At 45.0% G+C, this 15819-nt stretch overlaps 1 protein-coding gene across 1 annotated transcript in view; it reads left to right on the top strand.

The window, feature by feature from the left end:
• The first annotated feature begins 1038 nt into the window (after nt 1–1038).
• LOC116986104 (transcriptional adapter 1-like) overlaps nt 1039–15819 on the top strand; it is a 35901-nt gene continuing 21120 nt past the window's right edge. Inside the window, exon 1 of the mRNA XM_033041273.1 lies at nt 1039–1047. Coding sequence (XP_032897164.1) covers nt 1039–1047 — 9 coding nt within the window. The remainder of the gene's footprint in view (nt 1048–15819) is intronic.

The raw sequence follows: 15819 nt of genomic DNA, 5'->3' as shown, positions 1-15819 counted from the left end.
TAAGAGGGAGTTAGATGTGGCCCTTGTGGCTAAAGGGATCAGGGGGTATGGAGAGAAGGCAGGGATGGGATACTGAGTTGGATTATCAGCCATGATCATATCAAATGGCGGTGCAGGCTCGAAGGGCCGAATGGCCTACTCCTGCACCTATTTTCTATGTTTCTATGTTGCTTCACGTAGTCACTCACATGACTCCGAAGTAAAATAGAAATTGATAAGTCATTGGAGATGTGCTGATTTTACTAAGCCTTCTGAAGAAGTAAAGGCAGTGTTTTCTTGGCTGTAGTGTCAATGTGGTTGAATCAGGCCAAATTTACACATGGAAACTTGAAGATCTTGACCATCTCCACTTCAGCACCATTAATACAGACTAGAGCAAGCTTTTTCATCCCATTTACCCCAGGCAACTTTAATAGCACATAACAATGTTTTTTCACTTATTTGTGAATAACTAATGATGAACCAGAACCAAACACATTCAGTCAATGAGAGAAAATATGTACAAATCCAGAATCAACAAATATATCCCCTGGGTAAATTACCAAGCCCTGTATCTCCATCTTGTACTCGGCTTTGTTATTGTTTGCAATAAGTTCATTAGTTGTAGGAGCGGAATTCGGCCCATCAAGTCTACTCCGCATTTCAGTCATGGCTGATCTATCTTTCCCTCTCAACCCCCTTCTCCTGCCTTCTCCCAATAACCCCTAACACCCGTACTAATCAAGCACCTATGAATCTCCTCCTTAAAATATCCATTGACGGCCTCCACAGCTGTCAGTGGCAATGAATTTCACAGATTCTCTGGCACACTTGCGGATGGTGGTCAGATGTCATGGGACTTTGTACAAGCCAAGGACAATGTGGCTGGTTATTGCACAAATGGAACATGCATGATGCAGAAGCATGCAGTTGTGGCCTCAAGTCTAACACCATAAGGCACAACACGGCCTGAAGTGGGGAAGCTGGGAAGTCGCCGAGCTCGGCCCCGGTCGGGAAAGGAGAGAGACGTCGGTTCACGGGCCGAGCCGGTCGACGGTGATGGAGGAGGTAAGCCTGGGGCTTACCTGGATCGGGAGCCTCTCCAGTACATCGAGCACGTGCGTGGACTAGACTTTAGTCTTTTTATAAATGGTGCCAAAATATGGCGACTCGTGCATTGGCGGCACGACTCACCCGTTGCAGCGGCCCCTACAGCCTGTCTGTCTTTTTTTTTTTTTTTTTTTTTTTGTCTAGTTAAATGTAGTGTTTGGTGTTTTTTAATACTAGTTTTAAATGTGTATATGTGGGGGGCGGGGGGGGGGGGCAGGGGGAAACTGTTTAAATCTCATCCCTAGGTACACAAAATTGCTGGAGAAACTCAGCGGGTGCAGCAGCATCTATGGAGTGAAGGAAATAGGCGACGTTTCGGGCCGAAACCCTTCTTCAGACTGATGGGGGGTGGGGGGGGAGAAGGAAGGAAAAGGGGAGGAGGAGGATCCCGAGGGCGGGCGGATGGGAAGGTGGGAGGAGACAGCTAGAGGGTTAAAGAAGGGGATGAGACAGCAAGGACTAGCAAAATTGGGAGAATTCAATGTTAATGCCATCCGGACGCAAGGTCCCCAGACGGAATATGAGGTGCTGTTCCTCCAATTTCCGCTGTTGCTCACTCTGGCAATGGAGGAGACCCAGGACAGAGAGGTCGGATTTGGAATGGGAGGGGGAGTTGAAGTGCTGAGCCACCGGGAGGTCAGGTTGGTTATTGCGGACTGAGCGGAGGTGTTCGGCGAAACGATCGCCCAACCTCCGCTTAGTCTCGCCGATGTAAATCAGCTGACATCTAGAGCAGTGGATGCAGTAGATGAGGTTGGAGGAGATACAGGTGAACCTTTGTCGCACCTGGAACGACTGCTTGGGTCCTTGAATGGAGTCGAGGGGGGAGGTGAAGGGACTGGTGTTGCATTTCTTGCGGTTGCAACGGAAAGTGCCCGGTGAGGGGGTGGTGCGGGAGGGAAGGGAAGAATTGACGAGGGAGTTGCGGAGGGAGCGGTCTTTGCGGAAGGCAGACATGGGGGGAGATGGGAAGATGTGGCGAGTGGTGGGGTCACGTTGGAGGTGGCGGAAATGGCGGAGGATTATGTGTTGTATTTGCCGGCTGGTGGGGTGAAAGGTGAGGACCAGAGGGACTCTGCCCTTGTTGCGAGTGCGGGGATGGGGAGAGAGAGCAGTGTTACGGGGTATGGATGAGACCCTGGTGTGTGCCTCATCTATGGTTGCGGAAGGGAATCCCCGTTCCCTGAAAAACGAGGACATTTCCGATGCCCTGGTATGGAATGTCTCATCCTGGGAACAGATGCGGCGTAGGCGGAGGAATTGGGAGTAGGGGATGGAGTCTTTACAGGGGGCAGGGTGGGAAGTCGTGTAGTCCAGATAGCCATGTGAGTCAGTGGGTTTGTAATGTATGTCGGTCAGGAGTCTGTCCCCTGCGATGGAGATGGTGAGGTCAAGGAATGGTAGAGAAGTGTCGGAAATCGTCCAGGTGTATTGGAGTGCCAGATGGAAGTTGGTGGTGAAGTGGATGAAGTCAGTCAGTTGTGTGTAGGTGCAGGAGGTGGCCCCAAAGCAGTCGTCAATGTAACGGAGGTAGAGGTCGGGGATGGGGCCCTGGTACGTCTCGAACAAGGATTGTTCAACGTACCCGACAAAGAGGCAGGCATAGCTGGGGCCCATGCGTGTGCCCATAGCTACGCCTTGTGTTTGGAGGAAATGGGAGGAGTCAAATGTAAAGTTGTTGAGGGTGAGGACCAACTCCGCTAAGCGGAGGAGAGTGTCAGTGGCTGGGTATAGGTTGCTCCTCTGGTCGAGGAAGAACCGGTGGGCTCCGAGGCCATCCTGGTGGGGGATGGAGGTGTAGAGTGACCGGACATCCATGGTGAAGATGAGGGGGTGAAGGCCCAGAGAGTGTAATGCGTGGAGGCTGCGGAGAGTGTCTGAGGTGTCTAGAACATAGGTGGGGAGGGATTTGACCAAGGGGGATAGGATGGAGTCAAGGTATGTGGAGATGAGTTCGGTGGGGCACGAACACGCAGAGACAATGGGTCTGCCGGGAGAGCCGGGTTTGTGGATTTTGGGGAGAAGGTAAAAACGGGCTGTGCGGGGCTGGGGAACGATGAGGTTGGAAGCTTGGTCGGGCAGGGCGTGGGAATTGATGAAGTCGGTGATGGTGCTAGAAATGGTGGCCTGGTGCTCGTCAGTGGGGTCATGGTCCAAGGGTAAGTAGGAAGAGGTGTCCGAGAGTTGGCGCGTGGCCTCAGCTTTGTAGAGATCGACGCGCCAGACTACCACGGCACCTCCCTTGTCGGCTGGTTTGATGACCCAATCTGGGTTTTTTTTTTTTTTTTTTTTTTTAATATTTTATTTTATTAGAAGTAAGTACAGTCATATGGCACCAAAGTGCCTAATATATATTTTCATAATACATTTTATGTACAACTTCTTTTTTTTTTTTTGTTACACTGAAAAAAGATTAGAATAAGAAAAAGAAGTTAGATAGTAAAGGATAGAAAGATGTGAAATATATAGTGTGTGAAAAAAGAAAACGAGTAAATGAAAAAAGTTGAGAGAGAGAATAGAGAGAAGAAAAAAAAAAAAAAAAAAAAAAAAAAAAAAAGGAGATCATTATTTATAGTCTTGACCAACCCTCGTCCAGTCCTGAAACAGTTATTTTTTACAATTGTGTTGCACCATATGATTCCAAAAAAACGACGAATGGAGACCAACTCGTTATGAATTGGTCTGATTTATCCATTAGGAGGAATCGCATTTCCTCAAGATGAGCGGTGTCCAACGTACTTGCAATCCACATTTTAAGCGTTGGTATTGATGTACCCTTCCAAAATTTAAGAATTAATTTTTTTGCTATTATTAAACCATAGTTAAGGAATAGATTTTGAGATGTGTTCAATTTATTCCCATCTTCCATTACGCCAAATATAATCATTTCAATATTAGGTTCCATTCTTGTCTTGAATAATTTTGTAAATATTTCAAAAATATCATTCCAAAATCTATAAAGTTTTATGCAGGAGACTAAGGAGTGTGTTATAGTTGCCTTTTGGGCTAGACATTTATCACAAGTGGCGGATATATTTGGATAAAATTTGTTCAATCTTGTTTTTGAGTAATATAATCTATGTACAATTTTAAATTGAATTAAATTATGTCTTACATTAATTGAACATTTGTGAATATATATCAGGTATTTTTCCCATTTAACCTTCGTAATTTTTATCATTAGTTCCCGTTCCCACTCTTCTCTAAGTACCTCTGTCGATGGTAGGTCTATATTTAGAATACTATTATATAAATATGATATTAATTTTTGTGAGTCAGCTTCAATATTCATTGCCTCTTCCAATAAGTCAGGAGTTACTTTTTGATATCCTTGTATATATTTTTTCACAAAATCGCAAATCTGAAGATATTTAAAATATTGGTTGTTTTTCAATTTAAATTTTAATTGTAATTGTTGGAATGATAGTAAGTTTCCCATTTCATACATATCCCCGATCCTTCTAATTCCGAGACTTTCCCATTGGTTATATGTCTTATCAATAAGAGATGGTTTAAATAAAGGGTTATTCGCTATTGGCATTAACAGTGATAGATTTCTTAATTTTAAAGATAATTTTATTTGTTTCCAAATTCTTATTGTACCATATATAATTGGGTTCTTCTTATATATTGTGTTATTCAGTTTTTTTGGGGAGAAGAGGATCGTTCCTATATTACTAGGATGGCAATCCTCCTTCTCCATTTTTATCCATTCTGTCTGTTGGGTAGCACTATCCAACCAATAAATCATATTCTTAATATGCACTGCCCAGTAATAATACATAAAATTCGGAAGTGAAAGTCCCCCGACCTCTTTTGGTTTACATAAGTGTTTTTTTGTGATTCTATGTGATCTATAGTCCCAAATATAATTAGTAATATTAGAGTCTAATTTTTTTTTAAAGTATTTTGGTATATATACCGGTATAGATTGAAATAGGTATAGTAATTGTGGTAGGAAGATCATTTTTATTGCATTTATTCTACCTAATAATGATAAGGGAAGTGTTTTCCAAAATTTAATCAACGTATTAAGTTTATTTAATAAAGGCATGAAATTAGCATTGAATAATGCTTTATATTTTCTAGTAATCTGAATACCCAAATATTTAAATTTTTCTGTTGCGATTTTAAAGGGGAACTTCAGTAAGTGTGTAGGTTCTTGAGGTTTTAATGTCATGATTTCACTTTTATTCCAGTTTATTCTATATCCAGAAAAAGACCCAAATTCCTCTATTAAGTTTAATAAATTTGGTATGCTCGTTTGTGACTTTGTAATATATAAAAGTATATCGTCTGCATATAATGAGATTTTATTCTTTGAGTCTCTGGTATTATAGCCCTGAATATTCGGATGAATTCTTATACTTTCAGCCAGGGGTTCTATCATAAGGGCAAATAGCAGGGGTGATAGTGCACATCCCTGCCTATTACCCCTTGATAGTTGAAATTTTTGAGATAACATGTTATTAGTTAAAATTCTTGCCATCGGTTTATCATATAATAATTTTACCCATCTTATAAAATTCTCTCCCATATTAAATTTTTGTAGTACTTTATATAAGTATTGCCACTCTACCTGATCAAATGCTTTCTCTGCATCCAAAGAAATAATTGATATATCTTCTTCCTCTACTTTATGCGAGTACATTATATTAAACAGACGTCTCAGATTATTAAATGAGTATCTTTTAGGTATAAACCCCGTTTGATCAGGGTTTATCAATTTACTAATATATTTGCTTAATCTTCTTGATAAAATCTTTGCTAAAATTTTCTGATCTGTATTTAAAAGTGATATAGCTCTGTACGAGCCCGGATCTTCTAAATCTTTATCTTTTTTTGGAATAAGTGTAATAGTTGATTCTGTTAGTGTTTCAGGTAGTTTGTTTTCTTTAAAAGCATGGGAGTATAAATTAAATAAATAAGGGGTTGTTATCTCCTGAAATTTTTTATAAAATTCATTATTAAAACCATCTGGTCCCGGTGTCTTACCATTTTTCAGCGATTTTATTGTTTCACCTATTTCTTTGATTGTAATTTGAGCTCCTAATTCCTCTTGTTCCAAAAGGTCCAGTATTGGAAGATTACAATTATCTAGAAATTTTTTTATTTTACTATCTTCTCTTTTAATTTTAGATGTATATAAGTTTTGATAAAATTGGGCAAATCTATTATTAATATCTTTAGGTAGTATTAGTAATTCTCCTTTCTCTGATTTAATTTTGGTTATAGTATTTTCCTTTTCTTGTTTTTTCAATTGGCGAGCTAAAAGCTTATGTGGTTTGTCACCAAACTCAAAATGTTCCTGTTTTGTCATTTGGAATAGTCTTATTACCCTTGCCGATAAAATTCGATTAAGTTTAAATTTCAGTAATATTATCTTATTGTGTTTATCTGTCGTGGAATCTTTGGCATTATCCATCTCTAACTGTCTGATTTCTTGTTCTAACAACAATTGTTCTGTCTTATTCTTTTTATTTTGAAAACTTTGATATGAAATTATAATTCCTCTCATAAATGCCTTAAAAGTTTCCCATAATAAAGAAGGCAAAGTACCTGGTATATCATTTGTATCGAAAAAAAGTTCCATTTGTTGTTTTAAATATTGATAGCCTTGCACGTCATTTAAAATATGTGTATTAAACCTCCAAAAAAAATTTTTGCCCGGCATTCCCTCAAATTTTACTGAAAATGTCAATGGGGAGTGATCTGAGATACTACTAATGTGGTATGTTGGGTTGTTTGTATATGGCATTAATTTCATATCCACTAAAAAATAATCAATTCTTGAATAAGTTTTATGCACCGAAGAGTAAAACGAGTATTCCCTTCCAACTGGATTAGCAGATCTCCATACATCTATTATATTCGTATTTTTTATATATGTATTTAGAAGTTCGCTAGTTTTAGATTTTAAATTACTCTTCTTTTGTTTTGCTGATTTATCTAGATATGAATCTAAAACACAGTTAAAGTCCCCCCCTATTATCACATTTTGGTAATTAAACTCTGATATTATGTCAATAATTTTATCAAAAAAGTGGGGGTTATCAAAATTCGGAGCATAAATATTTATCAAAGTTAGTGGGGTTGCATAAATTTCACCCGAAACTATAATATATCTTCCCTCTTTATCTGATATGGTATTCTTTAATTTAAAAGGAATGCCTTTCCTAATAAGAATAGCTGTACCCCTAGATTTAGAAGTAAATGAGGAGTAGTATGTTTGGCCTATCCAATTCGCCTTTAATCTTATTTGTGTTTGTTGTTTCATGTGTGTCTCCTGCAAAAACATTATGTCGCTTTTCAACGATTTTAGTTGGGCAAAAATTTTACCCCTCTTAATTGGTTCGTTGGCACCCCGTATATTCCAACTACAAAATGTAATTCCTCCATTCTTTATTTGTCTATCGTCTTGCATTGTAAATCAGGGTAATATTCCTGAATCATATGGTGCAAACAAATACCTCAGAACTTTAGGACTTGGGTGGTCATCCCGGTTTATTAGATTTATATTGCATCTCCTTCTTGTAAAGTGCCTTAGAAAAAGAAAAAAAGAATGTGATACACAATTACTTTCAAAAAAATTAAACAGATAAAAATCTTGCTTGTGCTTTAAAAAAAAAGGTGCTATTAAGGTATCTGAGGGAAGATACCTTAAAGACGAATAGCCATCAACGATGGCTAAAAATGTATAGACCTCCGTGATGTTGTTATACATTGAGCTCCTCCCCCTTGGCGAATCCTCATAAAAAGTTACATATCGTTTCATATTGTGTTTTTTCTTATATGAGTTTATCAAATCAGTGCTAGTGACAGCCGAGAGAAAAAAGAGACATAAGGAATAAAAAAACAAAACAAATATAGAACAAACATATACACGATTATATAAGTATATATGTCCCTCTAATTTATCCAATCTTAATCTAATCTAAACTTTCCCATATATATCCACCCTGTATTCTTACATAATATCCCATTCTATAACTACCATACATCATACAAGCTGGTACCAAAGGGTTAACTACCGTACAAGCAGGTGCCAAGGGGTTAAACTTTGAGCTTTGCATCCAAGGTTGAATATAACCAAGCTCTCTGAATAACACATTCCAACGAGATAAGCTTTATAATTGTCTGAGTAGCTCAGCCATTTTAATCAGTTCAGAACTTTGTAAAAAGTTCAGATTTCTTCATTGTCGGCAACTTGACCCGATGTTTTCTTAACGATATCCTCTGCATACTTTAAAGCTTTTCCGGGAGCTGCAAATGAGCGTTCAACGCCGTTATAAGTTATCTTCATTTTTCCGGGAAACAAAATTCCATATCTTACTCCCGGGACTTCCCTCAAAGTGTGTCTTGCCGGTGTAAACAATCTCATTTTCTGGACTACCTCAGGAGAGTAATCGCGAAATATTCGCACATCATCCCCACGGTATGTCAGTTTCTTCCCATGAGTGATCTTTTTCAATATAAATTCCACTGAAGAGATGTCACGGAATTTCACAATTATCTGTCTTGAATCATTTGTTCCTCTTCCAACTCGTTTAGCGACGTCTGTTCTTGGTTCTTCCGACAATTCCAACACATCTTTGAGTAAGTCAGTACCGAAAGTACATGTTTGAGATTCATGTCCCTCTCGTCCTTCCTTTACTCCGAGAATCCTCAGGTTATATCTCCGATTTCCTGAATCCAGGTCCAGACATTTATCAGTCATTCTTCCAAGTTTTTCCTCTTCAGTTTTCTGTGATTGTTTCAAATTCTTTATTTCCGAGACAATCTCTTTTATCTCATTCTCCATCTCTTCCATTATGTCATCCAGCTTTCCGATATCATCACTTACACCTTTAAATTTCTTGTTGTAATCATTTTCAATTCTGACACACTCTGATTTTAATCTCTTATCAAATTCTTTATACTGCTTTTTGAGTTCTTTTAACTCACTGCAAGTATTATCAATTTTTTGAGAAATACTCTCCATGTTAGTTTCCATACTCTGTTTATTACTTTCCATGTGAGACTCAATACTTTGCATCTTCTCCAGTGTCATGTTAGTTGTAGCAGTCATATCTAAAAGCATTTGCTTCACCTCTTTCTCCTTCTTGTCTCCTTTTGTTGCCATTTCAAGCAGAGACCCTTGGCTGTAAGAATCTTCTTCTTCTGTCGTTTGCAGAGTATCCAAAACTTCCTCGAGCTGAAGGCTGATAGTATTTTTCTCTGGCGCCCTTGAACGATTATCTCTGCTCATTTAAACTCATTTAAACACCCGATTTCACCATTAATCTCCCCGATTTTCACGTCACCTTCTGATGATAACACCCTTACACAACACCAGGCGACTTCGGTGAGTTTTTTTTAAAAATCGGTGCTAACTTAAACGACTTTTACAATTTTTTTCGGGGGAGAAGCTCAGTGCCGCGCCTTAATTCTCCATGACGCCGCCGGAAGTCCCAATCTGGGTTTTTGCGGAGTGATTCAATGGCAGTGCGTTCAGAGGGGGAAAGATTAGAGTGAGACAGGGGAGTGGGGAAGTTGAGGCGGTTGACGTCGCGGCGGCAGTTCTGGATAAAGAGTTCCAGAGCCGGGACTTTATGAGAGGGGTTCCACGAGGAGGGGGTGCGTTGGAGACGGGAAAAGGGGTCATCATTGGGGGGCGAGGACTCCTTCCCATGGAAGTGCGCTGTGAGGCGGAGACGACGGTAGAAGCGCTCCAAGTCATGGTGGGTGCGGAACTCATTGAGATGGGGACGGAGGGGGACAAAGGTAAGACCTCTGCTGAGGACAGACCGTTGGGTGGGGGAGAGGGGGAGGGATGGTGAACACCCGGCAGGGGTGGGAGTTGGGGCCAGAGGAAGGCAGGTGGGTGGACTGGGGACGGGGCGATGTGTGGAGGGGGGGGGGGGTTGTGGGTGTTGGAGGAGTGGTGGGTGGTCAGGGGGTGGGGGGGGAAAGAGGGGGCTGTAATGTGGGTGGGGAAGAGCAGGGGTGACATGGTTGGGGGGGGATAGGGGAGGGTCAGTGGAGCAGCCACTGAGGTTGGCAAGGCTGGGCAGACGGGCGCTAGGACCCAGTGGAGTTAAGTCCAGCAGAGTGGGAGTAAGCAGCGTGGAGGCTCCAGGCCCAGTGCAGAGTCCAGGCTCCAAGTAAGGCGACGGCTGTGGGTTGCTGGAGGGGGGTGGAGTGGGGCGGGTCAAGGGACCCGATGGTCGGAGTCCAGTGGCGCGGGTCAACGGACCCGATGGTCGGAGTCCAGTGGCGCGGGTCACCGGACCCGATGGTCGTAGTCCAGTGGTGGTTGAGTCGGGGTCCGCGGGCGATGCGTGGGTGGTCCCGGTGGCCGGAAGGTCGGCGGGTCAGCGGGTCGGCGGCGAGATGAATCGGGTGCGTTGTGGCGGCCATGTTGGGGGAGCCCCGGTCCGGCGGCGATGCCGGGTAGGTCGGGTCCGGCGGCGATGTCGGAGGAATCGGCGATGGGGAGGGGGTCCAAGTTACCGTAGAAGCTGCGAGGCTGGGCGTCATCGGTCGGCAGGTGAGGGTCGGCGGCGGCATCGATGTGGAGGTCGGTGAAGGCGGCGTCCCGGTGAGTATGGAAGTCGCTCCTAGTGGCCAAGATGGCGTCGCGGGACTCGGGCAGGCGAAGCGGGCCAGAGTTGGGGCCCGGAGTCTGCGGGCGGTCAAGTCGCGGAGTGTAGGCATCGGGAGCGGCCTGGAGTCGTCTGGGAGACCCGACCTTTTCCCTGTCGGGTCTCCGTTGTCGCTGGGGCCTAGCACCGTGGACGACCCGGGGGCTCGGGAGACTGCAGAACTGCGGACTACTCACCATCGTGGGGCTGGCCGGCCTCGGAACGTGGAGAGCGGTGGTGACTCGCTGCTGTGACTCGACTCCTGGGGCTCGGAGGCTCCAGCAACGCAGCCGCAGGTCCGGTGGACTGGGACATCGGGAGCTCGCGGGTCCGGGGGGAGAGAGAGACCGCTTCCCGGAGCTCCCGCAACGTGACTTCTCCAGCCCGTGTCGCGGGGTTGGAACGACCCGGAGCGGCGTCATACATCGCCCGGCACGGCTTCATGGCCGTGGGACATTCCAGCGCCCGCCGGGGGCTCCAACTTCGAGACATTTAGACCGGGAGCGGGGCCGTAAATCGCCCGGTGCGGCCTAAAATGGCCGTGGGACTTATCATCGCTCGCCTGTGGCTTGGACATCGGGAGAGACATGGAGAACAGGGGAGAGAAAAGACTTTGCCTTCCATCACAGTGGGTTCACTGTGATGGATGTTTGTGTGAACTAAATTGTGTGTATGTCTAGGAATTGTCTTTGTTTGTATGGCTGTGGAAACAGAATTTCGTTTGAGCCTCACTGAGGCTCAAATGACAATAAAATTGTATTGTATTGTATTGTATTGCATATGTGAGCGATGCATAAAGAATTTCAGTGTGCAGTGAACACGTGACAATAAAACACCTTTGAGGAGCCATTTTGTTTTCCTGTATAGCAGTTCAGGAGGGCATTGATATAATCCCCAAGGACAATATCCACTCCCTGATAAACACATCCAATTAAAGTCACACTTGCTCCTTGGCCTCCAGAAAGACAAATACTTTGTGACTTTCCTGCTGATTTCAAATCAGAGTTGAGAACACCCTATGCTTTAAATTCTGATCCAGGTCCTTTTTGGCTTGGTCTCTTGCTTCTGGAGACATTTTTGAAATAAATGCCTATAATTTCCTAATTAGGGGACTTAAATAACAGGAGAGGGGAAATTTAGTGCTAAAGTAAATAGAATTTCAATGAATACAAAATGAGGTTGGACAACATTTAAAAAATAGATAATATTGGACTTTGCAATGTCAGAATATTTGCCAGGGGTTTTATATATAACCAGTTCTGCATTGATGTTCAGTATCCTATGTTATCTTTCATTTTTCTGCTGCCTCTGAACAAGTCATTGTAATCTCCTCCAGTGTCTTCCCTCCATTACCCAACCTGATGGAATTGATTCCACATTGATCAGGTTGCATTTTGAGTTTCTTCTGCCAGGAGATTTGTTCTAGGAAACCCCCAGGATTATCCTTGGCTCTGCATTTCTCCCACATGTTGTTCCTTGGTAACGCAACCTGCAGATTTGGGCGTTGCCTCCCACATGTCTAGTGATGATGTCCAGCTTCATCCTTCCAACCATCCATGCACAGAGCGTAGGCCTGTTATCCAGTATTAAAAGAACTTCAATTTCTTCTAACTAAAATGTAATTTAATAGTAGAATCTCTGCCTCACATGGCCAGAGACCCGGGTTCGATCCTGACTATGAATTCATGCTGGTATGGAGTTTGTACGTTCTCCCTGTGACCATGTGGGTTTCCTCCCACACTCCAAAGATGTGTAGGTTTGTAGGTTAATTTGCTGCTGTAAATTCATATTCATAAGTTATAGGAGCAGAGTTTGGCCATTTGGCCCATGAAGTCTACTCCACCATTCAATCATGGCTGATCTATCTTTCCCTTGCAACCCCATTCTCCTGCCTTCCCCCCATAACCCCAGACACCCATACTAATCAAGACGCTATCTATCTCTGCCTTAAAAATACCCAATTCTCTGCAACCTTCTGTGGCAATGAATTGTCCTATTGTCCCTAATCTGTCGCATCGAACCAGTGTACGGGTATCGTTGGTCAGCACAGACTCAGTGGGTTGAAGGGCCTGTTTCTACGCTGCATCTCTTAGGAAAAAATGCAACCCACTATTTTTGCTTCCTACAGATTTTGAACACTTACGTGATTGCCTGACATTTTCTGAATCACAGTTCACATCCTCTTCACCTTAGCTGATCCCCAGCTTGAGCTTCCAGCTCTTCATCCTCCTCTTTTCAAAAGGGATCAATCTCCACTCATGTTTGCTCTTTTCCTTATTAACTTTAGTTAACCCAAGACCTATTGAAATTGAAGAAAAAAACTCTCATTCTTGACATAAATTTCCCTTTCCAATTGCTGCAAAGTTTTAATAACCTTCCAAGTCACCTTCCCCACAATAACATCTGGCATTTTCCCTCCATCCAATATCTGCTCTCACTATCGATAACTGTGAATCAGTTGCAAAGTGTTTGAGAAGGAACTGCAGATGCTGGAAAATCGAAGGTAGACACAAGTGCTGGAGAAACTCAGCGGGTGCAGCAGCATCTATGGAGCGAAGGAAATAGGCTTAAGTTTCGGGCCGAAACCCTTCTTCAGACTGATAGGGGATGGGGGGGGGGGGGGGGGGGGGGGGGGGGAGAAGAGAAGAAAGGAAAAAGGAGGAGGAGGAGCCCGAGGGCTGAGGGAGAGCTAAGAAGGGGAGGAGACAGCAAGGGCTAACGGAATTAGGAGGATTCAATGTTTATGCCACTAGGATGCAGACTAACCAAGGTGCTGTTCCAATATGAGGTGCTGTTCCTCCAATTTCTGGTGGTGCTCACTCTGGCCATGGAGTAGGCCCAGGACAGAGAGGTCGGATACGGAATGGGAGGAGGAGTTGAAGTGCTGAGCCACCGGGAGGTCAGGTTGGTTATTGCGGACCGAGCGGAGATGTTCGGCGAAACGATCGCCAAGCCTAAGCACGGTCTCACCGATGTAGATCAGCTGACATCTAGAGCAGCGGATGCAATAGATGAGGTAGGAAGAGATGCAGGTGAACCTCTGTCGCACCTGGAATGACTGCTTGGGTCCTTGAATGGAGTTGAGGGGGAGGTAAAGCGACAAGTGTAGTATCTCTTGCAGTTGCAAGGGAAAGTGCCCGGGGAGGGGGTGGTGCGGGAGGGAAGGGAAGAATTGACAAGGGAGTTACGGAGGGAGCGGTCTTTGCGGAAGGCAGATGGGGGGGATATGGGAAGATGTGGCGTGTGGTGCGGTCACGTTGGAGGTGGCGAAACTGATGGAGGACTATTTGTTGTATGTGACGGCTAGTGGGGTGAAAGGTGAGGACTAGGGGGACTCTGCCCTTGTTGCGAGTGGGGGGATGGGGAGAGAGAGCAGTGTTACGGGGGTTGGAAGAGACCCTGATGCGAGCCTCATCTATACTAGGGGAGGGGGAACACCCGTTCCCTGAAGAATGAAGACATTTCCGATGCCCTGGTGGAACACCTCATCCTGGGAGCAGATGCGGCCTAGATGGAGGAATTGGGAGTAGGGGATGGAGTCCTTACAGGAAGCATGGTGGGATGAAGAGCAGTCTAAAAAGCCACGGGAGTCAGTAGGTTTATAGTGGATGTCGGTCAGAAGTCTATCACCTGCGATGGAGATAGTGAGGTCAAGGAATGGTAGGGAAGTGTCGGAAATGGTCCAGGTGTATTTGAGTGCCGGATGGAAGTTAGTGGTGAAGCGGATGAAGTCAGTCAGTTGTGTGTGGGTGCAGGAGGTGGCACCAAAGCAATTGTCAATGTAGCAGAGGTAGAGGTAGGGGATGGGGCCCTGGTACGCCTCGAACAAGGATTGTTCGACGTACCCGACAATGAAGCAGGCATAGCTGAGGCCCATGCGCGTGCCCATAGCTACTCCTTGTATTTAGAGGAAATGGGAGGAGTCAAAAGAGAAGTTATTGAGGGATAAGGATCAACTCCGCTAGGCGGAGGAGAGTATCAGTGGACGGGTATAGGTTGCTTCTCCGGTCGAGGAAAAAACAGAGGGCTTTGAGACCATCCTGGTGGGGGATGGAGGTGTAGAGTGACTGGACGTCCATGGTGAAGATGAGAGGATGGGGGCCTAGAGAATGGAATGCGCGGAGACGACGGAGAGTGTCTGAGGTGTTTTAAACATAGGTAGGGAGGGATTTAACCAAGAGGGATAGGATGGAGTCAAGATATGTGGAAATGAGTTTGGTAGGGCACGAACAGGCAGAGACAATGGGTCTACCGGGATAGTCAGGTTTGTGGATTTTGAGAAGGTAAAATCGGGCCGTGCGGGACTGGGGAATGTTGAGGTTTGAGGCTCGTGGGGGCAGGGAGACGGAGTTGATGAAGTCGGTGATGGTGCTAGAGATAGTAGCCTGGTGCTCGTCAGTGGGGTCATGGTCCAGGAGTAAGAAGGAGGAGGTGTCCGAGAGTTGGCGCGTGGCCTCAGCTTTGTAGAGATCGACGCGCCAGACTACCATTGCACCTCCCTTGTCGGCGGGTTTGATAACCCAGTCTGGGTTGTTGCGGAGTGAGTCGATGGCAGTGCGTTCAGGAGGGGAGAGATCGGAGTGAGGCAGGGGAGTGGAGAAGTTGAGGCGGTTGATGTCGCGACGGCAGTTTTTGATAAAAAGTTCTAAAGCCGTAGGCCATGCGGGTGGGTCCATGAGGAGGGGACGTTGGAGACGGGAAAAGGGATCATCAATGAGGGGCGAGGACTCCTTCCCATGGAAGAACGCTGTGAGGCAGAGGAGATGGTAGAAGAGCTCCAAATCGTGGTGGGCGCGGAACTCATTGAGGTGGGGACGGAAGGGGACAAAGGTAAGACCTCTGCTGAGGACAGACCATTCGGTGTCACAGAGGGGGAGGTCAGGGGGGATGGTGAACACACTGCAAGGATGGGGGTTGGGACCGGAGGAAGGCAGGTGAGCGGACTGTGGCTGAGGCGATGTGTGGTGGGGGCATGGTGGGTGGTCAGGGAGGAGGGGGGTATGAAGACTGTGGTGTGGGTGGGGAAGAGCTGGGGTCACATAGTTTGAGGAGGATGGGGAAGACCCAGTGGAACAGGCTCTGAGGTTACCAGGGTTAGGGTGACTAG

The sequence above is a fragment of the Amblyraja radiata genome, chromosome 23 (genome assembly GCF_010909765.2).
Source record: "Amblyraja radiata isolate CabotCenter1 chromosome 23, sAmbRad1.1.pri, whole genome shotgun sequence".
In the NCBI taxonomy this organism is placed as follows: domain Eukaryota; kingdom Metazoa; phylum Chordata; class Chondrichthyes; order Rajiformes; family Rajidae; genus Amblyraja; species Amblyraja radiata.
Note: the sequence above shows the minus strand (reverse complement) of the source record. Positions and strands in the feature narration are given on the sequence as shown.